The sequence below is a fragment of the Capra hircus genome, chromosome 4 (assembly GCF_001704415.2).
Source record: "Capra hircus breed San Clemente chromosome 4, ASM170441v1, whole genome shotgun sequence".
NCBI classification, from domain to species: Eukaryota; Metazoa; Chordata; class Mammalia; order Artiodactyla; family Bovidae; genus Capra; species Capra hircus.
The window spans coordinates 32,693,256-32,719,344 of record NC_030811.1 but is presented as its reverse complement, the minus strand read 5'-3'; the positions used below and the strand labels follow the sequence as shown (position 1 = coordinate 32,719,344).

At 37.0% G+C, this 26,089-nt stretch overlaps 1 protein-coding gene across 2 annotated transcripts in view; it reads right to left on the bottom strand.

Moving 5' to 3' along the window:
- Positions 1 to 26,089, bottom strand: part of SLC13A1 (solute carrier family 13 member 1) — a 101,491-nt gene that overhangs the window by 18,549 nt on the left and 56,853 nt on the right. Inside the window, exons 9-15 of one of the 2 annotated variants that reach the window (XM_005679402.3) lie at positions 22,149 to 22,247; positions 21,668 to 21,769; positions 18,458 to 18,564; positions 16,164 to 16,273; positions 12,216 to 12,377; positions 10,057 to 10,194; positions 8,253 to 8,409 (exon numbers count right to left, since the gene is read on the bottom strand). In XM_005679402.3, coding sequence (XP_005679459.1) covers positions 8,272 to 8,409; positions 10,057 to 10,194; positions 12,216 to 12,377; positions 16,164 to 16,273; positions 18,458 to 18,564; positions 21,668 to 21,769; positions 22,149 to 22,247 — 856 coding nt within the window. In that variant the 3' untranslated portion in view covers positions 8,253 to 8,271. Of the gene's footprint in view, positions 1 to 7,874; positions 8,410 to 10,056; positions 10,195 to 12,215; positions 12,378 to 16,163; positions 16,274 to 18,457; positions 18,565 to 21,667; positions 21,770 to 22,148; positions 22,248 to 26,089 lie in introns of those variants that run through there. The other variant, XM_013963434.2, reaches the window with a different exon arrangement.

Sequence of the window (26,089 nt, the reverse complement as noted above, 5' to 3'; positions counted from 1 at the left end):
ATGGAGTTGGGAGTCTGGGGAGGACAGGTGGCTATAGTTTGCAGAGCAGAGTATCAGAGAAGAGAGACATGTATAGACAGAAAGATCTCCAGAAATCCTGTCCTCTATTCTGTTGAATACTGATCAAAGCATATTTGTTAGGAAACTATCTGAAGGTAAAGAAATAATCACATAAAATTATTAGATGAAGTGATCAACAAGGGCTCACACAGTGCTGGCAATAATTCATGCTCCAACCAGAGTGTGTGTGTGCGTGTTAGTTGCTCAGTTGTGTCTGATGATTTGTAACCACATGGATTGTAGCCCACCAGGCTCCTCTGTCCATGGAATTCTGCAGGCAAGAATACTGGAGTGGGTTGCCATTCCCTTCTCCAGGGGATCGTCCCAACCCAGGGACTGAACCCGGTTCTCCTGCATTGCAGGCAGATTCTTCACTATCTGAGCTGCCAGGAAAGCCCTCCAATCAGAGTGGAAAACCTCAAAAGTAACAGAGCATCATGTAAAACACTAGGAAAGATGCCTCAGCAGCGAGGGAAAGGCAGTCCCAGTACGGGTTGTTTTGATCTTACCCAAGAAATCTTAAGAGCAAATTGTTTCCAAATAACTGTACCCAGAATAACACAAAAATATTTATAGAAATAAAAATATACCTTAAACATACCTACTATTTAACAAAGTAAAATCAACAAGGTCTGGCTCTCAGTTAAAAAAAAAAAAAAAACAGTGCCAGGAAGAAAAAGAATAAAACTATAGCTCTTAAATGAGGAAAATCAAGCAATAAGAAGTAGCAGAAATGACAGAAATGATAAAATTAGTAGGCAAGAACAGCAAAAGTTATGAAACCTATATTACATATGTTCAAACTTGCTTCATCCAGGGTGAGTTTCATATGTAAGGTTCAGAGAATTTAGAAAAAAACTGCAAGAAGAAAGGAATAAGATATGGTATCTAATAAACAAAAACCTAAGTTGACTGAGTTAAATGCTGAAATAGAGGGGGAAAAACACTGAAATGACTAAACTGACTTGGATTTAGTTAAATTAGATGTTCTGCTCTAAAGAATAAATGGAAACTTGAGAGCTACGTTAGAATACTTTGTCTTTGAACTTGCATTTTTATGCTTTTTTGGTATTTTAATTCTAGCTTTTTTCTTAACCCATATGTTTACTGATTTGGTTACTCACCATTTCTTACTGTGTCACACACCTTCAGTGTTGAATTATTTTTTTTTCCCTTTGATATATGGTTTAGAAGTATCTTCATGAGCCTTGTATGTGGTAAGCTCCCTTAGTTTTTGTTGGTTTGAAAACCTCTTAGTTTTCTTTCATTCTTGAAACATAGATTTTTCTAGATATATCATTCTAGGTTGATAGCTCTTTGTTTTAGCACTTGGAGATTCTTAACTGTTTCCAATTGTTTTTGAGGATGTAGCCTTGGTTTAATTGTCTAATTATAGTTCCTTGGGTGTAGTCTGTCTTCTTTCTCTATCATCTTTTCTTTCTTTTGGCTGTGCCATGTGGCATTATGGGACCTTAGTTGCACTGGGGATCCTAGTTCCCAGATGAGGGATTGAACCTGCTTCCCCTGCAGTGGAAGCATGAGTCTTAACCACTGGACCACCGAGGAAGTCCTTTTCTTTCTTTTGTTGCCGTTGTTGTTCAGTGTCTAAGTCATGTCTTACTCTTTGCAACGCCATTTATTGCAGCACGCCAAGCTTCCCTGTCCTTCACTGTCTCCTGGAGTTTGCTTAAACACTCTTTCTTTTGAGTGTTCTACTATTTCACTATCATGTAGGTGAGGGCATATTTCCTTTCTAAAAATCCTGCTTTGTATTCCTTATGCTTTCAAAAAAACTTGATTTGTTTCTTTCATTAATATTGGAAAATTGTCACCCACTGTATCTTCAGGGACAGCATTTCTCATTTTCTTTTTATTATCTACTCTTGGTGAAAGTTTAGTCGCTCAGTCATGTCTGACTCTTTGTGACCCCATGGACTGTAGCCTACCAGGATCCTCCAACCATGGGATTTTCCAGGCAAGAGTTCTGAAGTGGGTTGCTGTTTCCTTCTCCAGGGGATCTTCCTGACCCAGGGATCGAACCTGGGTCTCCCACATTGCAGGCAGATGCATTACCATCTGAGACTTACTCTTGGACTTATGATTAAATGTATTTTATATTTCTCATTCTAGCTTACATTTTTAAACTCCCTTCAGAGTTCTGTATATCTCTGTGTTGCATTCTGAATAATTTTTTTTTAAAATATGTCTTCAAATTCACATATTTCCTTTTCTGGTTTGTATAGTGCTGTTTAACCTATTCATTAAGTTTTTAATTCAAATCATTATAATTTTTCTATCTAAAATTTCTTTTTGACAGCTTTTCATATCTATCTGGTTACTTTTTGCAGTCTCTTGTTCCTTATTGTATTTGTCTTTTGTTGTTACCAAAACAAACTACCACAATGTAGCAACTTAAAACAATACTCATTATTATCTCAGTACTCTATAGATTAGCAGATTTTTCCAATACAAGTCTCACTGGACTAAATCAAGGTGTTTGCAGGGCTGTGACCCTTACTAGAGGCTCTTAAAAGCAGTTTATTTCCAAGCTTATCATGTTGGCTGAATTCAGTTCCATACAACTGTAGGACAGAGGCTTCTGTTTCCTTGCTGGGTTTTAACCAAGGGCCATTCTCAGTTTCTGAAGACTGCCTGCATTCTCTGGCTTGCGACCCTTTTCATTATCAAAGCCAGCAACAGTGTGGTGGGAGGGGCGGGGGGTGTCATCCAATTTTCATGTTTCAAATCTCTCTGACTTCCCATTCTGTCTCATCTTACCACCTGACTCTTCTGCCTTCCTCTTCTGTTTTTAGGAGGCTCATATAATCACACTGAGCCCTCCTGAATAACATTAGATGGAATGAGATGGTTGGATGGCTGGGTGGCATCACTGATTCAATGGACATGAATTTGGGCAAACTCTGGGAGATGGTAAGGGACAGAAAAGCCTTAGGTGCTGCAGTCCTTGGGGTTGCAAAGAATGGGACACAACTTGGTGACTGAAGAACAGCAATCTAAGACAATCTCCCTATTTTAAGGTAATCTGATTAATAAGCTTAAATGTGTCTGCAAATGGCTCAGTGGTAAAGAATCTGCCTGCAGGAGATGCGGGTTCCATCCCTGGGTTGGGAAGATCCCCTGGAGAAGGAAATGGCTACCCACTCCAATATTCTTGTCTGGGAAATCCCATGGACAGAGGAACCTGGAGGGCTACAGTCTATGGGATCAGAAGGAGTCAGACACACTTTAGTGACTAAACCACCACCATTCACATCTGCAAAATCCCTTTATATTAGTACAAAAATTAATATTTGACTGAATAATTAGGAGACATTAAGAGGACATTTTTAGAATTCTGCTTACCATACTTATAATATATATCCAAGACCCTCTTTTATATTTTCAAACATTATGCATCTTCACTTTATATGCTTTATTTTGTAATTAGTATATATGCTCTCTTTGCACTTTGGATTCTATTTCTTTTGTTTATGTTGTTTCTTGCACAAAAAACTTAATGTTTTGGCAGAATTTATGAGTTTTGATGATAAACCAAAAAGTTCTTTGAGCCTCAAGTTGAAAAACAGTGTTTATTTTATTTATTTATTTTTTTGCCAGGTACCTGGGAATACTATCAACCTAGGACATGACTGAAGCGACTTAGCAGCAGCAGCAGCAGGATTGCTTTAAAATGCAATTTCAGGTTGAAGTCTCTTATACAACACTGATACTGAGACTTTAGGCCCCCAACCTGTGTGGTTATACATTTTCAAAGGAGATTTTACTCCTCCCCAAGTGCATAGGCCAAAACATTAAAATTCTTCATGCTTCCCTCTATAAAGTGGAGGTTTTTTCTTCTCTCATTTTCACTGAGATGATATTCTGTCTCCATGTAATTTTCCATTTAACCCCTAACTTGCTTGGGTCTTCGTTTGGTCTCCCATCCCTTGTTCCCTGTATACTTATTCAAAGAAAATTTCAAGATCTCTAGGGATTAGCAGTTTCTGTCTTCAGTCCTTGCTTAAGTCTCTGGATTTTTGCTGGTTCTTTAAATCAAACTTCTCTCCTAAGGACTTCTATTATTATTATTATTATTGCTGACACAGTAATGCATTTTATAAAATATTTATTATGATTTGCTCTTAAGATCTTCCCCACCTCTGTCCTCCAATATCTATACCACTATACTGTCACTAAGAAAAGTCCTTTTCTTTCTTTCTTTCTATAAAACCCCACGTCTTTTTCTTTCTAGACAAATGAAGGTCCTCATATTTGGAAAAAACTTTCAATTTCTACTGTATTTTTGTGCTGTTTTTAGTGTTTATTCCTGGACTAGTCTGATCTTGCTCTGTACCTTTATTTTTGTTATTTGCATAACTTAAAATTTACCTCATATATTATTACTTTGCCTAAAGTACTTCATTTGGGAATAAGATAGCTGATGCTGCCCTGGGGTAACAATTTAAACTATTTTTATTTGTGTATTATGTTACAGTAATAAAACTGACCATTTGTTTGAGTTTACTTTTTCATTGCTAGTACAATCCTCTCCCTTCTAAAACTAAAAACACTTAACTAGGAAAAATCCTCACATAAGATAATAGTCATGCATTAGCTAGATCAAAAAAACTTTGGAACAAAAGTGTCATCACTAAGAATCATATACACAATGGGATATTGCTGCTAAGTCACTTCAGTCGTGTCCGACTCTGTGCGACCCCATAGACGGCAGCCCACCAGGCTCCCCCGTTCCTGGAATTCTCCAGGCAAGAACACTGGAGTGGGTTGCCATTTCCTTCTCCAGTGCATGAAAGTGAAAGGTGAAAGTGAAGTTGCTCAGTTGTGTCTGACTCTTAGCGACCCCATGGACTGCAGCCTACCAGGCTCCTCCGTCCATGGGATTTTCCAGGCAAGAGTACTGGAGTGGGGTGCCATTGCCATTACTCAGCTATAAAAAAGAATGAGTCAGTTCTAATGAAGTGGATAAAACTGGAGCCTATTATACAGAGTGAAGTAAGTCAGCAAGAAAAACACCAATACAGTATATTAAGGGGACGACCGAGGATGAGATGGCTGGATGGCATCATGGACTTGACGGAGGTGAGTTTGGGTGAACTCCGGGAGATGGTGATGAACAGGGAGGCCTGGCGTGCTGCGATTCATGGGGTCGCAAAGAGTCGGACACGACTGAGCGACTGAACTGAACTGAATGAATGCATATATATGGAATTTAGAAAGGTGGTAATGATGACCTTACATGCAAGACAGCAAGAGACGCAGATGTAAAGAACAGACTTCTGAACTCTGTGGGAGAAGGCGAGGGTGGGATGATTGGAGAGAATAGCATTGAAACATGTATATTACCATGTGTGAAATAGATGATCAGTCCAAGTTCAATGTATGAAACAGGGCACTCAAAGCTGGTGCACTGGGACAACCCTGAGAGATGGGATGGGGAAGAAGGTGGGAGGGGGTTCAGGATGGGGGACACATGTATACCCATGGCTGATTCATGTCAATGTTTGGAAAAAACCACCACAATATTGTAAAGTAATTAGCCTCCAATTAAAATAAATAAATAAAATTTAAAAATCTTATTAAATGTTTAGCCATGGCAAAGATATAATAAAATATCTAATAATAACCTTTTATATATAATAATATGTAGTATGCATGTCCAGATACAATTAGTGTGCCATGATATTGTTTTATCAAGTTTTGCTAATAAATTCAGTTCATAAGTTACCTTCCCATCTCCTAGGCCGAAAAAGGAGAGAACCAAGACTTGGAGACCTGGTAGGGTGAAAACAGTGCCCACATTTGAAAGGAAAGAAACCTGAATTCTGGGTGCTAACATGTTACAGTGGCAGTTGAGGTAAGCAAAGGAACCACGTGTGCCTGGGAGCCCGTCAAGCACTTGCAGAAACAGACAGTAAATAGGCATTTAGTGAAATTGCCCCTATTATCTAGACAAGATCCAAACCCTGAGCAGGATACAGAGATTTAAAGTGACAAAGATTTCTAGGTAACCTCTAAGTAAAGCTCAAGAAAATAACAAAAATGATATCTATTTTAGAGTGGGAGGACAAAGATTTGTTTGATCATCTGTTTGGGCTGTCAGTTGGAAACTTTCAAAGACAGTGCATATCTCTCAAACTAAAAGAGCTTGAGAACTCTGATATAAATGGGACAAATGGGAAGTGGATGAGTTAAGTCATTTCTGATATATCAACTAGACATAAAGATGTAACAAGAGAACCATATGGCTCACTTAAACAAATTTTGACTAAGTATCATTTTTCTTGTACTCAGCTGGCAGCTGTTGGAAGTAATTCATTAAAATGATTCAAGCTGAAATGTTTATATTATTTTCTTGAAAGCAAAATGTACTCATTATAATTTGAAAGTTGTTTCATTTCTTCATAATGAAAATATATTCATCATATAATTCAACAGTGATAAATTGAATGGCTAGCAAAAGGCAGAAAAGTAATAAATACTGTGGATCATAAATAAATGTGCAACATATGATAGGTAAGGGAACAGATAAACAGGGTGAACAGAGGTGATACACACAAAGCAGTAATAATATACTGTAATGATTAAATGGACACATTTTTTACTGAAAAAATGATAAATTTTGCATTGACCGGGAGTTGGTGATGGACAGGGAGGCCTGGCATGCTGTGATTCATGGGGTCGCAAAGAGTCGGACACGACTGAACAACTAAACTGAACTGAACTGAATAAACAAATAATGAACACGAATTTTGAATGTTACATATGTATAAAAGTATATATAATTTTTTAAACATGTATAACTTAAAAGATCCTCTTTATCATATTTAATTTTCAAGGATAACTTTATAAATAATGTTATTTACACACACACACACGAAACCATCCCTGAGGACTTCTATGAAAATTAAAGACGCTATTAAAGATCTATTTTAACCTTGTCTTCTATTTTATTTTTAACATGTTTTAATTTTTCCATATTTTCCTAACTGTACACATTTCTTTTGCCTTTGTGAATTTTTTCCATTTAGTTTAATTTTAGAATGCCAGTAGACCTTGATCTTTCATATCCCAAAAGCTTGGACACTATTTTCTTCTTACTTTTGTTTAAATGTTCAGTTCTTTTTCTCTTTTGGTCTCCCCACAGATAACTTATTTTTCTCTTTTGTGAATATATCAACAATTTCAACTTTTATTCTTTAATTTTCCTCTGGTATTTCTTTTCAATATTGATGCAATGGACTGGAATTATATGACTTTTTTTCTATACTTGTATAAACAGTAATAACTCATGTAAATTTCTTAATCTTTTGTTTTTACATATGACATTATATAGCTGTGAAATAGGACAGACAAACTGAAACCCACAATCACAGAAAACTATGAAATAAAATAAATGCTTAAGCAAAACTGCTACACAAATAGACAAATGTGTTAATAGTTCTATACTGTTTAGCTTTCTTTTCTAACTATACTGTGCTAATGGTGGAAATCATAACAAGCCTTAGCCATAGAGCAACAAAATGCATTTCTCAGTGCACTGAGATCATACAAGTATGAACCATAAGATCAAGTGGAAATTCTTATCTGTTTTCTGTTGTTTAGTGGGTTTAGTGGGTTTACTTTCAATTGTTATACTATGTAGCTATATCAAGAGTAATCTGATTGGAATCTTTTTTAGATGATGGGATGTACACCTTATTTAGATTAAACTTTTCTTTTGCACCACTAGATGACCACAGCTTTGATTTTTTTCAGAAAATTTCCTTGGACAACACTCTAGAACACCACAGAAATGATTTATATAAGTACCTAATTAACTTGTATATTTTATTTCCTATTTCTAGCTTCATGGAAAGTTTTTGTAATAATAAATGGACATCTGAAATGTTACACTGAACCCAAAGTGGAAGATGAAGCAAATGACCTCATTTCTTTGAAGATCAAGTTATGAATTATTCTTGTGATGAAGTAGGATCCATATGGTCCTTAAGCGAAATCTCAACTGAAGGCTTCTTGATGAAGGCACATAGATGCTCTTGGTTGCATCTTAAAACAGATCTTGGGGGTGTTCACTGGAACTACAGCAACTACACCAGGACTGATTTAAGAATCATCAATTTTCTAGAGCCAAAGTTTGCAGTGAAGGCTTTGTAGTGGTTTCTGAAACTCACCACAGAATAGTCAAGCTTGTCATGGCGTTGTCTCATTACTAATTGGAGGAGCCCAGGAAGGATAAGTGTGGAGGTCAAACATAGGTACAATCCAGCTAAACATGCCAAGCATCACCACAGCGACACCCACAATATTAACGCCGAGTCCAGCTTTAACCTTGAATATGAAAGAGCTTGAATGTTAGTCTCAAAAAAACAAAAACAAAACAAAACAAATTGGGAGAATTGGAATACTGTTGCAGAAGGCATATGCAGATTTACATGCATCTTAAGTGATTAGTATCAATTATTTGTTTCATAAGACAAGTCCTTCCATTTATGCCAAAAAAGAATCTGTTCCCAACTAAATGTCATTTAGTTGGAGAGCATCAGAGAAGTTTCTCTTAGGAATGTACTGAAGTCATTACACTTAGAGAAAAATCCCTTAAAAAATCTGCCAATTCAGGTCAAATCAAGATTTGAGTTTTCTGGTTTGGTATTTCAGTGAATATGTTTCAGGTCACTATATGAAAACTGAATCCTTCATATTCATTTCAATATTCTCTTACCAGAGATCTAATATCCCTTCCACTCATCTTTCTCAAAGTTCTCATTCTTCTAGCTCTGATATCATTATTCTGGTATCCACTGAACCATCTCAAATTGCAGAGATTGGCTAACTCCTGCCCATAAACTGCTTTGTAAACCAAGTTTCCTGGGACCACAGTTTTGCCCATTTGTGTACATACTTTTGTTGGCTGCTTTTATGATGCGGTAGTTGTTACAGAGACCCCTATGGCCCAGGGTCTCAAATATTTACTCTCTGGATCTTTACAGAGAAAGCTTGCCTATCTCAGCATTCTCTGTGTTAAAATATGAAGCCCTAAGGCAAAATGGGATGCCTAGCAATGAATATTATAGAGTTTCTGTCCATGCAAGCCACTCATTTATTTTAGAAGATTTTTTTAAATTCACAAGCTTAGCACATTGTTTATATTGTATATTATGCACATTTGTAAGCCCAAAGTAAATTATGTGACTTCTGCATAGAGGCATTTACAGAATTTTTATGTTACAGGGGCTTAGGAACAGCAATCTGTGTAGAAGGAAGGAACTGGGGCTTAACTTGGAACTGCATTTGCACAGCAGGCTCACTGAATAGCCTTTAGCTATAGTCTTGCTTGGTTTGGTTCAGAAGTGGGTGATCAAGTTTAAGAGAAGACCAGGATATTCTCAAACTAGTTCTTCACTACCATGACTTTTGTATTTGGCAAAATGTATACATTTTGTCACTTATAATTTCTATTATTCCTTGCTGTGCTAATTTCACTTCATTTTATTTCAGGTGTCACTATTAGAATCAGAAAAACAAAGATGACTTTCCATCAGTCAGGCACTGAGCCCAACATGTTATTCAGAGCAAATGTCAGTTGTGTAAATATTTGTGATAGAAAACCACAGTGCTTGATTGCTAAATTTCATTCACCCTACTTCTTCTATTTGGCTAGGTCAAGTTGGATCCTGATCTTGACAAGCCCTAAGCTTAAACCATTGTGTTGAGTATATTCTATGTTCTCTTCCTCTTCCAGCGTATTACTGAGGCATTCAATATCTCTGTATTTGTGACTGTAAATATTAATGGCACGTTTGCTCCAGGTTATCACTCTTAAAAACAATTCTAGGGCCAGTCACATGCACTCACCTTCAAAGCAGGACTCAAACTATACATTTCCTACCAGTTGATTAGTTTATAAAAGGATAGAAAACCCAAGACATCACAAAATAATGTCTACTGGACCTGATAGCATTCTTTCAGTTCACTCACCATGTCCATAACTTTTAGATGGCCATATGAAAAAACAATAGCATTGGGTGGGTTTGCTACTGGTAGGAGGAAAGCAAATGAGGTACACAGAGTAGAAGGCAACAAAATATAAAGAGGGTTGACGTGAATGGCTTCAGCCTGTTGGAAAAGATAAAAAGGAGTCTAAGTAAAATTTTGAGACAGCCATAAAAATGAGCAAAATTATTATAATAAATTTCCCAGGAGCAGGTTGAAATATAAAGACAAAATAATACACATAAACACATTTAAAAAAATTTTTTAGAAAACGTATCTTCTTCTTTTGGTTGTTTATATGGTGATTGATATCCATCTAAGCATTATAACTCAGTTCATTCAGAAAGTAAAGTATCATTTATTTCAGAAACAAAATGAAAACAGCAACTGTTTAGTGCTAAGTGCCATGCTAAGTGTTTATATACATGTTACCACATAATATGTAAGTATTTATATATGAAAGTGAAAGTTGCTCAGTCATATCCGACTCTTTGTGACCCTCCATGAAATTCTCCAGGCCAGAATACCAGAATACTGGAGTGGGTAGCCTATCCCTTCTCCAGGGGATCTTCCCAACCCAGCTGGGGTCTCTTGCATTGTAAGCAGATTCTTTACCAACTGAGCTACCAGGGAATCTCAAATATATATATATATATAGTTATATTATATATTTATATATAATATATTATTTATATATATTATATATAATATATTAAAGTTATATATTTATATATACATATAAAGTTTAATGGTATATAATGTATAGCATAATATAATAACTTCATATATTTGTATATACAACTTAATTTTCACTGCGGCCTTAAGAGATGGTAATCATAGCCCCAAATAGCAGATGAAGAACCTGAGGTCCACAGAGGCTAAAGTAGCTGATCTGAAAACATAGCTGGCAAGCAGTTAGAGCTTAGTAGGCTCTCAGGTTCCTTTGGCTCCAAAGATTCTCATCATTCCATTAACTTACTGCCTCTGTGAGTTATATAATATAAATTTTACTTAGGGATCATCACAGAAGAGTTACTACTATTCTTAATTATTTAACTGCTCCCTGTTGAGAAATAAACCCCAGAAAAATTCCAAATTGTATTTCACTAATATCCACCCACCTACATTTCTTTTCTAATTTAAGCCACTCAAGAGTGCCAATGTCTGCACCTTGAGCTGGTGGCAGAACAATTCCAGAAGGGCAGTCTTTCTGCATCTAAAGTGTTTTCCTTTCACCAAAATCATCTGCCGGGGGAAGAAAAACATTTTAGTTGAAGCTATTTCTCGTAATTGCCATCTAGTTGTGGAGAAGAGAGACAGTTTTCCCCTCTCTCTCTTTGCAAATCTGCTTCTTACTTATCTTTTAACATTTTTCTTAGGCTGTACAGAGCTGTGTCGGAGACATTCAAGCTTGAAGCCTGAGATGTAAACCTGGCTTTTTATTCCCTTGCAAATCACTTATATGAAGCGCTTCTCAAAACATCAAGACATCTTCTGGAGGGAGAAGTATCAATGTTAGAGATCTAAATATGAAAGTTGTCAGGGAGTACTGAATCTCAAAATTTTCTAGAGCTGGGAAAGGTCTGGGTTGACCCTCCCATTTATCTGTAAAGGAAGACTATGGTCAGAAAGAAGGTAGAGGGTTCTCTTAAGATCCTGCTGCTTGAACATGGAATAAAAGAGTTCTCCTGAGTTGAGGTCTCTTAAGAAAATATATGAATGTGAATAAGGCCAACTAACCTTGTAAGTCAGAGAAGGCAATGGCAACCCACTCCAGTACTCTTGCCTGGCAAATCCCATGGATGGAGGAGCCTGGTAGGCTGCAGTCCATGGGGTCGCTAGGAGTCGGACACGACTAAGCAACTTCACTTTCATGCATTGGAGAAGGAAATGGCAACCCACTCCAGTGTTCTTGCCAGGAGAATCCCAGGGACAGTGGAGCCTGGTGGGCTGCCGTCTATGGGGTCACACAGAGTCGGACACAACTGAAGCGACTTACAGCAGCAGCAGCAGCAGCAGCCTTGTAAGTTACCTATGGGGAACCATTCAGGCCCCAAATGATTCTACACCACAATATGAGAACACGCAAACTAGAACACGATTCTTTTAATGAAGAGAATAAATAAGATAAATGAAATACTCACCAATGGAGATAGTATTGGAAGAAGGAGGGTAATGGTAGCTGGATTGCTGGCTACCTCTGTTAAAGATGTGACGAGCAGAGAAGATATCAGAATTATTAGCCAGACTGGTAATGAACCTAAAGGAGATAATTTATTTCCTATCCACTTAGATAGTCCTGACTCCTAAAAAACAAATTTGCAGTATGTGTTATTCATTAATAATTCATTTAATCAGACAATTTAAATATATAAAAAAGCATTATTTGACCTAAGGACTCAGTTTCTAAATTATCATTTTAATCTTTCATATTTTTCTGTGGTTTTTTAGATCTAGGTGACTATGACATTGTGAAGTTCTTAGTTATTCTTATTTTAACATCACTAACAAGCTTTAGGAAGTTTGGATTGTCTTCCCCCATTTTTTTCAGTTAAATTTGAATTGCATCTAATTACTATATATGGGTATAAAAAGCCATGTAGTACTACAGGGCTTTAAGAAAAGGAGCATCCTTTCTGGTCTTCCTCTTCCCACATTTAAGCTGTGTTCCTCAGAGGCAACAACTTTCATTCACATTAGCTACTTATTCCCACGTTTATGTTTATGATAGCTATCTTACAAAATTCTACTTTTTCATATTTCTAAATTTTCCATTTTAGACATTATTTGGAGCAAGCATGCTTGCTCAGTTGTGTCTGACTCTTTGCAACTGCTTGGACTATAGCCTGACAGGCTCCTCTGCCTGTGGAATTTTCCAGGCAAGAATACTACAGCAGGCTGCCATTTCCTACTCCAAGGGATCTTCTTGACCCAGGGATGAAACAATGATGTTCTAATATGTACACGAAAATTCAGTTTTCTAAAACCTTCCATCATACATGTATTTCTTGTCCCTGCTCCCCATTCCCTTAAATTCATATATCAACATTTTAGGTTAAATCGGTATTTAAATTTTGCCATTATGATCATATGAATATGGTTCACAACTGAGCCACTTAGTGTCCTGTGATTGCTTTAGCTGTTCTGTTTTAGTTTTTGTTTGTTTTTCCAAGAAATGATTTCCCTATTCTTTTGCTTGCTTAGTTTTTTAAGCACCCATCACTAATCCTCCAGTACACTCTCCAGTAAAAGTAGAAAACTCCTCACAAGTAGATAGACATTTCAGGTAATTGTTCTTTTTCATTTTCCCTAATGGAGATGTCGATTTTGGAGTATTTCCTCCTCTTGCTACACTGGGACTAGTTGCTCTTTAGATCTACTTTACTGTTATAGAGAGACTTCTATTCACTAGATTACTTACGGGTCCCCTTCACCTCTTTCTGCTGCGGGAATCCTATCTTGTTAACTCCTTTGTGTTGATGGCCCACAGGACCACATCTTCTGTAACTTCCTGATAATTGGTGCTTGGAAAGTAAGTTTCTTTAGTTTCTGCATGTCTGAAAACCTCTTTCTTTTCTTTTCACATTACTTTGATATAGCAACCTTTTTAGAATTCTGGATGTACAAATAATTATTGCTCCATTTCCTGTGGCTTCCAGTGGGTTCTTTAGAAGCCTGATGTCCAGACCTTGGATACGCTGTACATAATACAGGAAAATCAGTCATACTCAGATGAACAGATATGTTATTCTGTTTTTTTCCTACAAATGGAAGGGACAATCCTCCATTTGTGAGACTTCACTGAGCTCCTGCGTGTGTGAATTTGTACACGGATAACAAAGTAGTATGGACATCAGCAAGGCTCTAGTGACAAGATCAGAAGCTGGCAAAAACATCCCCAGATCTGATAACCAGATGTTATGTATATTATTCTAGTTTTGACTTATATTTTTGTTTGGTGTTTTGATTTTTCAATGAAAAAGACTATTTACCATTTAAATCACATTAGCACAAATTCTTCTTTAAATATATCAATATTTAAAGAATGGATTTTACCTATGTATTAGGTAAAATTATAATGGATTTTACCTATGTATTAGATAAAATTAGATTGCCTAATCTTATTAGGTAAGATTAGATGCAGTTGGAAATGATTACATCACATACAGTCCTTCACCTCGGGAAGCCACTGAGATCATATCATCATGCTCATGGCTTCAAGCTGACCACTCAGAGGTAGGGTGATTTTGGGTATCCCACAGAAATCTGAGGCTTTGTGCTAGGATTTTCACAGCTAAGTAGAGCTCTTCCAAGTTTTCCCTACTTCTTCCAGAGAGAGAGTCTAGTGAGTCAGATTAAGTTCACACCTTATCATTTCCTTCCATTCTGCAGTTCTAGAGTCTGGCCAATGCTTTTAAAACCACTTTGAGTGACAGATATTCTGGGAAGGAGAGATGAACATATTGACATCAACACTAGATTTGCTGATTCTGAGTTCCTCACAATTCAAATTAACCGATACAGGAATGGAAGTTATTTATTCTGAGAAACCAGATCTCCTTACTACTGAGCTAGTAGAAAAGTGTCTTTGTCTTCTATTGTTATCGTTTATACTTGAACAGTCTATGAAGCAAGTCAAATCTAGACTTGAAACAATATCATAAGTGGCACTCAGAGTTGACACAATTTTTAAGACTTTCACGTATTACCAAATTGCTGAAAGCTCAGTATCCAAATCTCATATGGAAAAACTGACAATAAAGTCAGAAGCAAAACACAGTTTTTCCTTAGACTGTCAAGAATAGGACAGAACAGGTGCTATTTGTCTTGAAAAACAGAAAAAATTAACTTTAGGGAAATTGAAGGGCTGGACATGATATTTCTCTCACCATTGCTTTTACTTTGATGACTGAATAAGGAAATGAAATGTTCATGAGTTTTGAGTGTTTCATGCAAGGCTGCTAGGCCCAGAATAATTAAAGAGTAGAGAATTTTCATGGAATTTCAGGGGAAGATATTCTTCTTCTAGCAACCCTATAACCAGGGCAATTTCAAGGGACAAAGGTTTCCCCAGACTTTTACTTTATATCAGCTGCATAGACGATGGACCAAAGAAATAGCCAACTTTATTTCTCATGATGATTTCATTTCTTCCTAAAATTATACGATACAGTCCAAGGAATTCTCCAGGCCAGGATACTGGAGTGGGTAATCATTCCCTTCTCCAGGGGATCTTCCCAATCCAGGGATTGAAACCAGGTCTCCTACACTGCAGGCGGATTCTTCACCAGCTGAGCCACCAAGGAAACCCAAGAATACTAGAGTGGATAGCCTATCCGTTCTCCCTCGGATCTTCCCAACCCAGGAATTGAGCTGGGGTCTCCTGCATGGTAGGTGGATTCTTTACCAGCTGAGCCACCAGGGAAGCCCTCCTAAAATTAGACATAATAAATATTTAACATGGCTATGTGAAATTCTTTCTGGACTTCATTGAGTAAGCATATATGTAGTAATTTTAATGTATTTAATATGTAACAATAATGTAATGCAGGTGTATTGTTTCTCATTCTTCTTTGGCAATATTAGGACCATGATATACTTCAGTATTCTTGCCTAGAGAATCCCATGGACAGAGGAGTCTGGCATGCTACAGTCCATAGTGTCTCAAAGAGTCATGACTGAAGCAACTTAGCATAGCACATAATTGCAGAGAAATCTGAGAGCTACTTAAATTTATCATGAGATAAGGTAAGGGTATAAACAACGAAAAGATGTTTTACAAGGAGTCTCTGTATAAGTGACTTTTATATGTTATTTTTATTATTAAGCTTCTCTTCTAATCCTATTTCATGGATTAAGAATTATATTTATCTTTCTTTTGATATGCTGGGACATCATAAAAATGATGATTTATGCTCACAGAAATTCCTGAACTCTGGACTCACCTCATCTGTGTGGTATAGTTACTGCTTGGCTACTGAAATCTGCATTATTACAAAGATAGAATGAGCATTCCAAAAGCTTGACTGTCCTTGTGTCCTTCTTTTGAATAGCTTAGTTAACTGCTAGGTATCTTAGACACAGAGTATTACCTCACAGCCATCTGCCAAGGCAAACCCTCCACCGACAAGAATGGCTATATCCCAGGGCATGAATGACTGGAATTCTTTCCAAGTAATCAGTGGAGAGTAATCAAAAGCAACTGAAAAACAAAAGTCCTACAGTTAAACATTGCTTAAATATTATATGACATTTCTTATTATCTTAAATAGCCATCTCATTAAAAGTTTTCAATATTTCTGTATTATTCTCATATAGGAAACTTGATCTAGACTTTGAGTAATTTCTACCTGGCTTAGGTAGAACATTATATTATAAAAAAAGAAAAATGCCCTAACTTGGAAAACTTCTTTGCATTTTACTATAGAAAAAAATTAGATAAATGATAACATCATATATAATACTAGCCATTCATTCATTCATTACACTAACATTTTTGCCTACCCTGAGTAACAAGTGCATTGGGCTATCTGCAATCCACCATTGATACAACAGCATCTGTGGAACATTATCATTCACTTGTATTTATTTGAATATTTTATTTTTTTTCAAATCATGAGGAGGGTCATGATAGATTCACCTGAATTTCAGTTTAATATAATTCAAAATTCAGATTAAATAATTTTATTATTCAGGAAACCCTTAAAATGCTCGTAAAGCAATAATCGCAAGGATTTCTCTTGGTATTTGGATTCTGATAACTCCATTGATTTGCTTAGAAATCATGTCATCCATGAACATGGATTTTGTGCCCATTTAACTTTTGTGTGTATCAGGCAACCTTCTACATGGTAAGCTTTTAAGATTACTAAGAAGTCCTCTTCCTGTTTCCTTCCCACAAACTTAAACCAAACCAACTCTCATTGTTGATGGAAAGTTCGGTATTTTCTGCTTGAATTAAGACCATATATCCTGTTAAACACTAACATCTCTGACTGTTCTTCTCATGTAAAACTGAATGTTTTATGTCTTCTTCTTGTTTAGTTGCTAAGTCATTTCCGACTCTTTTGTGACCCCATGGATTGTAGCCCACAAGGCTCCTCTGTCCATAGGATTTAAATCAAACTTCCTATTCCAGGTGATCTTCCCGACCCAGCGATCAAACCCATGTCTCCTGCATTGGCAGGTGGATTCTTTAGGCCGAGCCACCTGGGAAGTCCATTTTATGTCTTATCTTGCATTTTAAAACCTAATGTGACTCGGTTTATCAGGGAGAAGAGGAGTTAAAGAATGATAAGAGAGAGGATGGTGGAGAAGGCAAAGCTCTTTCTGAGAGGACGACTCAGAAGTAGGGGTCAGAGAAGTTAAGCCATGGAGAACACAGTACTGCAAGCCCTTAGGGCTTTGATTGCAATGGTCAGAGACCTCGGGGTCTCATAGGAATCTCTGCTCTATATTACACAACCTTCTTATAGCACATTTGAGATATGCTGGTCTCAAATGAAGAACAAAAGGCCTTTATTTCTATGCTATACTGTTTACGTATATCATGTCCTGGAAATCTGACTCATCAGTCACTCATCTATTCCGACTCAAGAAGTCAAGTGGGCCAGTCTAACTGCATGGCAACCAGTTCCACCCCAGCATAAATCAATGACTAATGAATGAATAAACAACAAAACCCCACAACTCTACCAGCCTATTTCCAAACAATTTTAAACCATCTTGCCATATTGACAACATAGGAATTTGACTACCCAAAACTTGCTGTGTTAATAGTATAAAGCATAGGCATGGATGAGAAGTGTTTAGTATTTATACTCAAACAAGCAGACACACTTTCTTGTCTGTGTGTAATGAAGACAATGAAATCTCCCATTGAATATGGTTTCTTTCTTCTGTGACACCAGGTTATGGCTAAGTGTGGGGTAGATTTGCATTTTCTCCAAGGCTACTATGAGGCTGTAAATACTCTTCCCTTGAAACTCCTCACATTTTTAGATCCTCAGCATTTATTACTGAAAGCTCATCTTGAAGTGTAACTGCCAAGTTCTTGTTCCTGTATTTGTCAATAGTAAGATTATTTCTGATTATGACCAGGACAATGAGCTTATGATAGACCAAATAGTGTCACCCATAGTAGAATTCTAACTAACCATGGTGTGTAAAGAAATCTACTTCTAGCTTTTACAAAGTAAGATGGTCCTTCGCATGAGGAGAGGAAGGGTGCAGTCTGAACAGGGGTTGCAGTGTGTAAACAGGAGATGAAAACCAGCAGCTGTGTTCATGTCCACTCCTTCTGTTCTACAGTGTTAACTGAAACCAAGGAAATTTTGTACTTTTGCTCTTCTGTCAAATTCATTCAGAATCATAAATAATACTCAACCGGTTTCTCCTGTAGGTGTAGTTTTGGTCAGTCGCTTAGCTGGGATAAGAAAGAACAGGAGTCCTATAAGTAAAGCAACAGTTGAATCTGTAGCAAAACCGGGATACCTAAAAAAGATAAGTGTGTGCATTAAAAAAGGCCATCAAGGATTTGTATGAACTAAGCACCAACTGATTATGCTAACAGCATAGAAGTAGGAGTGGTGGTATTGGTTATTTATTCTGGATAATCCGCTCTATAATCTATGGATTCACAACTAAAACTGAAACTGAGTGAAAATGAAAATCTCAGACCACATCCCCATTGTTTTCATAGGTCTCCTTATTTTTAAGAATCATGTTTACACACGTTGATATGCTAGGCCAAAAGTTCCCTTTCAGGTAAAGCTGACAGATCTGGTAAATAATTTCTTCTCTGGATTATTTATTTTAATCATATTGACAAAACATTGAGGTTGAAACAATAGGCCAAGTCCTACATAATTGTCTATAAAAGGCTACTATTGAATTGTGGCAAGGCATGGATGTTTCCAGAGTCTTTTAAAACTCTTCTGTAAATTGTGAAAAGGAATTGATCTGTTTCTCCAAGATAGAACATCTGCTTCTGTGTTTATAGGCCCTGGCCATATCATAGCAATGAAATCGACTCATTTGAAGCTTTGTACCCTATGAAACTCAATCAAGAATATTAATTATCAGAATGGCTTTGAGATGCTCACAGATGATCGCTATACAAATTAAGAGTTATTCAGAAACAGATGGGGTCTTAGAAATACCAGGCCATTCCTGCAAGTAAGACAGGTTTCCAGATTCCCCAACAGTTAAGAAGCACCTGGAGACCAGACATGAATGAAACAGGAAGAAATAATTAAAAATCAGTTTTAAAAGTCAGCATATTAATTAGTGAATCTTTGAGTCTGAAAGGCAGAGTGTGTACCCTAAGATTATTTTACTACCTTGTAACTCAGCAAAGCACACATAGTAAAGAGCCTCTTTATTCCTGTACAATTACTTGAACAATCTAGATAATCAAGGAAATCCATTATTTTATTCAATCTGACAATTTTATAAAGCAGCTTTTTTCCCCCTAAATATAGACTTTCTTTCATTGTGGAGTGAAATGCTGCCTTGGTATAATTTATTCAAAAAATGTAACCAATATTTATTATTTTATAGTTCCTTATTTCTTTTATTTCAGTTATAATTTTTGTTGGATTTTTGCCAAATTAGCTCAGGCATCATGTAATCTGATTTTGTTTTATATGAAAGGACATATTGAAATCTTTCCAGGTTCAAACAGATGGAATGAAAACATGAGGTGGTAGCAATAAATCTTGATTTCTCATTCTAGCTTCAGAAACTCTAAATGTCTAAAATCTCTACATTACAAATATATTCTAGAGTACATATACCTCATACAAAATTAAGCCATAAATACAGAAATAATTGCTCTTTAAAAGACTTTTTAAGCTATTATCATTTTATATTTAGTTTATTAGGAACTAAGGTTGTCTCAATATTACAAAATATTAAGCTGAGGTAAATTTTATTTGCTCAGGAAATTTAAAAACATAATTGCCAATTAGATATATATATGCAAATTCCCTCCTCTTTCAAAGCTTTTTTTTCTTTTCTTATTGTTTTCTCTCAGAATTTGAGACAACATGGGTGCCTCCTTAAAGCAAATACACTTTGTTTTCCTGCTACAGACAAAACATCTGAGTTACATTTTCCTCCCATAAGGAGGAGAAATAGAAACTGATTATGTTAAATTTCCTATTGGGGTTTCTGCCTGGTTTTTATTCGCCATTGTTTGATTTCATTTGGTTTTTACACATTGGGGTTTAGGACTCTCCCCACCTGGAATGATAGGAGTGGCATTTTTAAAAGGAGGAAGAATTATGTTTTCTGTTGGTCTAGGTCTTATTACAAAACCATAAAGTTTAAATCAAACTATTAAACAACAGTTTGCTATGAACAGCTTGCTATAAGTGATTGGATATTGCCTTCTGTTTAGACTTCTTGAAATGAAAAGGTTTCACCCTAATGGAAAGAAAAAGTCTATGAAGCTGCAGCTGACCCTTGAAAATATGCCCCACACTGCACTGTTGCTCTTGGGTGCTCACTAGGAATTGGCGAGCACACTTGGCGGCTTTAAAAAAATGTTGGCAATACCTATATAACCAGAAGGCTCTGATGCAAGAATTTCTTCAATCCATGTGGGCAGAATAGATTTCACTCAAACATTTTTAGTTTCTACCCCCACAACATGGATTTTTGTGGGGGGATGTGAGACAGGAAGTTGAAATCAGAGATCTGCTGAATTTAGGATACAGAGGACTTCAGTGAAAGACAGATTTGGAAACGTGAACCTCAAACCAAGGTATTTATATGGACATGTAGGATGGTCCTTAATTTAGCAAATTATTCTACAATCATCCCCCTCACTCCACATGACTCAGCAGTGTCTGCTGGGATATAAATCACTGACAAAGTTAACTCTGACCCAGCTTCTAACAGTAGCTTGTAAAGTCAGTCTTCTTGCTTATTCCGTAATTCCTTATTTATAAAATAGGGGCAGGGATAGATTTATAGGGAAATAGTACAAAAATGGACATCAACAGAGGAAAAGACAAAATATGAACTAAATACCCTTCATAGAAATAAAAACAGGTTGGCAAAAATCACAGAATATGAATTCATATCAGGTTATTAGGAAGCACTGAGTGGTATTCAGTGCACATAATAAACACTTGTATTGAACTTCTTGTGGGACGAATACAGCACTATTCTAAGTGCTATTATTAGCCCCAGCTTACAGATGGAGAAACTGAGAAGTAAGTGACTTGCCCAAAGTAAGAGGAAGAGCCAAGAACAGCACCAAAGCAGTGCGGCTCCAAGGTCTCTACTCCTGACCGTATTAAAACATGGCTTTCCTGAAAATCATCCTTCTAATTTTGTAAGGAAGAAAATAATCTTGTCTGAAGAAGCCTTATCTTTAGTTACAGGGCAGTTTGGCTTCTGAGCTTGCTGCCTTACCCTAAATTTCATTCTTTATCACTGTTTTTTTCCTGAAAAGATTAGAATTTTTAAAATCTTTTCAATGGAAAGGAAGAAAAGCAAATCTCATATAGTTTTTCAGAGTTATAAGAACCACTTAGGAGAAAAGCAGAGCATAAAACAAGTGACAAATATAACGCATAATGCTTACTCTGAAAAAAGCGCAGACCAACCAGAAACAAATCCAGGATCTCGGCTGAACCATAGCAGGGCCATTACAATGAAGAGGACTAAGGTCACAATTTCTTGATATCTGTGGGAAAATTCCAATCCTTTCATTTACTTTCTCAGTCAGAACCTTTGCAGAACCTCCCTGAACTGTTGTCAGGGAGAACGCAAACACTGTAAAAATCGGATGTATCAATTATTTAAGAGAATCTGTAGTTAGAAAGGGGCTTTACTCCTCAGTAGGCCTTTCAGCTTCTTATCCTTCTACCTGGTAAGTTTTAGTTAGACATGGTATGTATTTTATCATGTGGAGTTATATTTATAAAGGGTAGAACACTTGGGGCCCTTATCAAGTGTAATAAATACATTACAGATAATTATGCACATATTTGTCTTTAAACAAATACTTGCAGTATAAGCTGCATCCCTCTGTGTGTTTGTGTCTATGTGCATGTGTGTCTTACCTTATTGGTCCAAGTTTTTGGTATTCTTGTTTAATAAACGCAGCACAGGCTTTTTGTTTGGCTGTTGGGGGTTTGCCACATTGGAACATCTCCTTAAAGCTAAAAAGAAGAGTGTGGGATTATTTGAGAGAATAGCACTGAAGCATATACATTACCATATGTAAAACAGATGAGCAGTGCTGGTTTGCTGCATGAAGCAGGGCACCCAAAGCCGATGCTCTGGGACAAGCTAGAGGGATATGGTGGCGAGGGAGGTGGGAACAGGATTCAGGATTCGGGGCACACATGTACACCTATGGCTGATTCATGTTGATGGATGGTAAAAACCATCACAATATTGTAAGGTAATTATCCTCCAATTAAAATTAATTAATTTAAAAAGAATAATTAAGCTTGTTAAACAAAGAATTTTCCCTTTATAGAAGATATGTGTGTGAAAGTGTCAGAAAATATAAAGGTCCCCGCTAATAACAAAAACCTGTGCTTTTTGCCTGTACCTCTGCCTCTTTCTCTGAATGTCCTCTCCCCTCTTTTCTGTTTTTTTCCTGGTTTGCTTAATTTTCAATGCCTAACTGTCATTCTATACCTTCCATGACATCATCTGCTAAGCTTTTCCTTTTCCAAGTCCTTTGGCATCACTGGAATTTTGCTATGTGCCACTCATCTCTAATTTAATACTTTATTACGTACCTGACTGTTAAATATTTTAATATGTTTCTTAAGTGTGATTGTTAATTTTCATAGAAAAGTTTTATCTCACTAGTGAGAATTATTAGAGAATGGGGGCTGTACCATGTTTTTGTTTTTTGGTTTTTTTTGGCAAGGGGAGCCCAGTAATTCTAAACACTGGCATACACAGTAAATACTTGACTCATTAACTCTATAGTAGCTTTGTCAGGCACACAAGATAGTTGGTTGTTAGAGCCATCAATTTTCACACAATATGCTAAACTCCAGTTATACTTTAGGCACACAAGTCACATATGCTGATCATGAACAGAGTCCAAACTCCGTCTATTTTCAGAAATAAAACCAATTCTATTACAGTTTTATTTGCATTTCTTTACTCCTTATGTTCTAATGGCATCAACCAGATAATCTTCCAATTTACTTCTAACAGTAACTGTCAGTCTCTATTTATTTTAGCTGCTTACTTTTAGTGACCCCTTTCTCCTGTGACTAATTCTTGTATCCTGAAGTCCAGGGTCTTCAAAACCTTGAATAACATTTTGCGAAGTGTTGCTCTAAATCTTGATTTAAAAATATCCCTCCAGAGGAAGAAACAAATGGAAAACTGGCCAGATTCTCGTGGATTATCTTTTGGAATGTATGAGTAGCTCAGTTAGATTACATTATATGTTGGTATGGAAAGCATTTGTGGGTATATATCCAAAGGGAACTGATATCTACATTTTTAAGAAATATCTGCATTCAAATGTTCATTGCAGCATTATTCACAACAGTCGAGATATGGAAACAACTCAAATGTCCTTGGATGGACAAATGGATAAGAAAAAGAATAAAAACTATTCCACACGTATATAGTGGAATATTATTTGGCTATGAAAAGGAATGAAGCACTGCTACATGCCACAATGTGGATGAACCTGGAGAACATTATGCTAAATGAAATGTCAGACAGAAAAGCAAATACTGCATGATTTTCCTTATATGTGGAATCTAAAGTAGTTAAACACACAGAAGTAGAGAGTAACCTGGTATATTCCAAGGGTTAGGATAAGAGGAAAATGAGGAGATGTTGGCTAAAGGGTATGGAGTTTCAGTTATGCAGAATAAGTAAGCTCTGGATGTCTCTGTGCTAAGTTGCTTCAGTCGTGTCCAACTCTTTGCAACACTATGGACCATAGCCCTCCAAGTTCTTCTGTGTATGGGATTCTCCAGGCAAGAATACTGGAGTGGGTTTCCATGCCCTCCTCCACACTCTGGATATCTCTGTACAAATAGAGACTATGATGAACAACAACAATAATATACTTAAAATTTTGCTAAGAGGGTTGATCTTACGTGAAGAGTTTTTATCACAAAAGGAGGTGGAAAAAAAGCAAAAGGGTAGGGGTAAACTTTTGGAAGTGATGGATAAGTTTATGGCATTGATATTGACGATGGTTTCATGGGTATAGGCTTATCCCCAAACACAGTAAGTTTTGTATACATTTAGTAACTACAACTTTTTGTATGTCAAGCACACCTCGATAAAGCAGTTTTTAAAGGGTAAACATGGCTATTTATGAAAGAGTAGATGGGACAAAGACTGTGGGAGGAGGGCAGTTATCACATGAAGACACGTTATATTTATTTTTCTGCAGTTTCGTTACTCAGATATGTTTGGACTGTTACTACTTTTGTAGGGGCAGAAATTCCTCAATTCTTAAGTCATCCATCCTACATATTCATCATCACCCACATGTACCCCCCACCCAATGAACATGATTAGATGATCAGTGTTGCATTTAAGATCAAAAGAGTAATATTTAATTTTTACAGCCTCCATTAAATGATTGACTAGCGCCAGTCTTGAAATTTTTCCTCTTGTCAGAATATAAATTCTACCATTAAAAGAAACTAATCTGTGGACCGCCTTGAGAGCCATCAATAGAATTTAAAAAAAAAAAAAAAAAGTAGAGTTAAAGAAAGGATGAGTCTCCTTAGAAACTGTTTTCTACCCAGTAGACTGCCTATGTACTTTGTCACTTTGCTTGGGGACGATCAATAGTTAAGTCAAAATCCAAAGCGTCTTTGCTACAAATGAAGGTTAATGCCTTTGCAATGGAACTGATGAAGCATATGACAATGAATCAACCTCTCCATTGAAATAAATCCTGTGGCACTGACAGATGAGCTTCACTTCCCCAATAGGTTGGGGTCATTTATAATGGGTGAGTTAACTGTGTTAACACCCAATGTGCTCATCAGAATGTCTGGTGGCCTGCCAGGGGAGGGGCTGATCATTTCTGTTTGTTGATCTAAAACCTCTGGAGGTGAACACCCTGGCAGATCGAAAAGGACACTGAAAAATTAGCTGGAGCATAAATCTGTGCCATGTGTAACCAACACTGGACAGCAAGGGGACTGCTTCAACATGCCACTGATCATGATTTATGGACTTGGCTAATATATGCACTTCACAGGATGTTTTTCCTCACGGAGAAACACATTTCAGTGCCTCTGCCCATTATCTTCTAAATTTCTCCTTTTTAAGTGGTGGGCCACTTCAAAATGATGATAAGGGTCGCCTACATATTTTATAAAGTAATTATATATAGTCAAAAAAAGAACGAAACAGCTGGGGTCTGAGACTGGATGCTTTCTCCTTTGGTTTGGGATTCCAGTCCCCTGCATCCTATGTTGTTACCTGCACAACTGAATAGACCCCCAAAGGCTTGGATTTCCAGGAAGGGGCATTTAGTATGCAGCTGGCCTCTTCCCTCTGATGCTCACCTGCCGTAGGCAGTGACATTCCACACATTGGCTCCAGTGGGAGCGCAGCCTCATGCTGCTCCCGCAATCTGGACAAATAGATTGTTCAAAAAAACCATCAGTACTATCTCCTCACTACTAACAAAACAGGCAGTTCTGGAGAAAAACCAGGAAGAGGAATGGAGAGGGAAGAATATCAATCCTTATATGATGAAGCTTGGGAAATGTGGGCGCGGGTATGGAACATGACTCCACAGGAGTGTTTGGCTATTCAGAGGAAGTACAGAAAGCTGACTTCAGTCTCCCCTGTAGTGGATAACATGCTGTTTCATTCATAGGTCCTTGAAGTTATTTAAATAAAACCTTATAAAGATAAAGTTGAGTGACTTCCCTGGAGGTCCAGTGGTTAAGATTCCGCACGTCCACTAAAGAGGGTGCGAGTTCCATCCCTGGTTGGGGAAATGCCTCTCAGGGTGGCCAAAAAAAAAAAAAAAGAAGAAGAA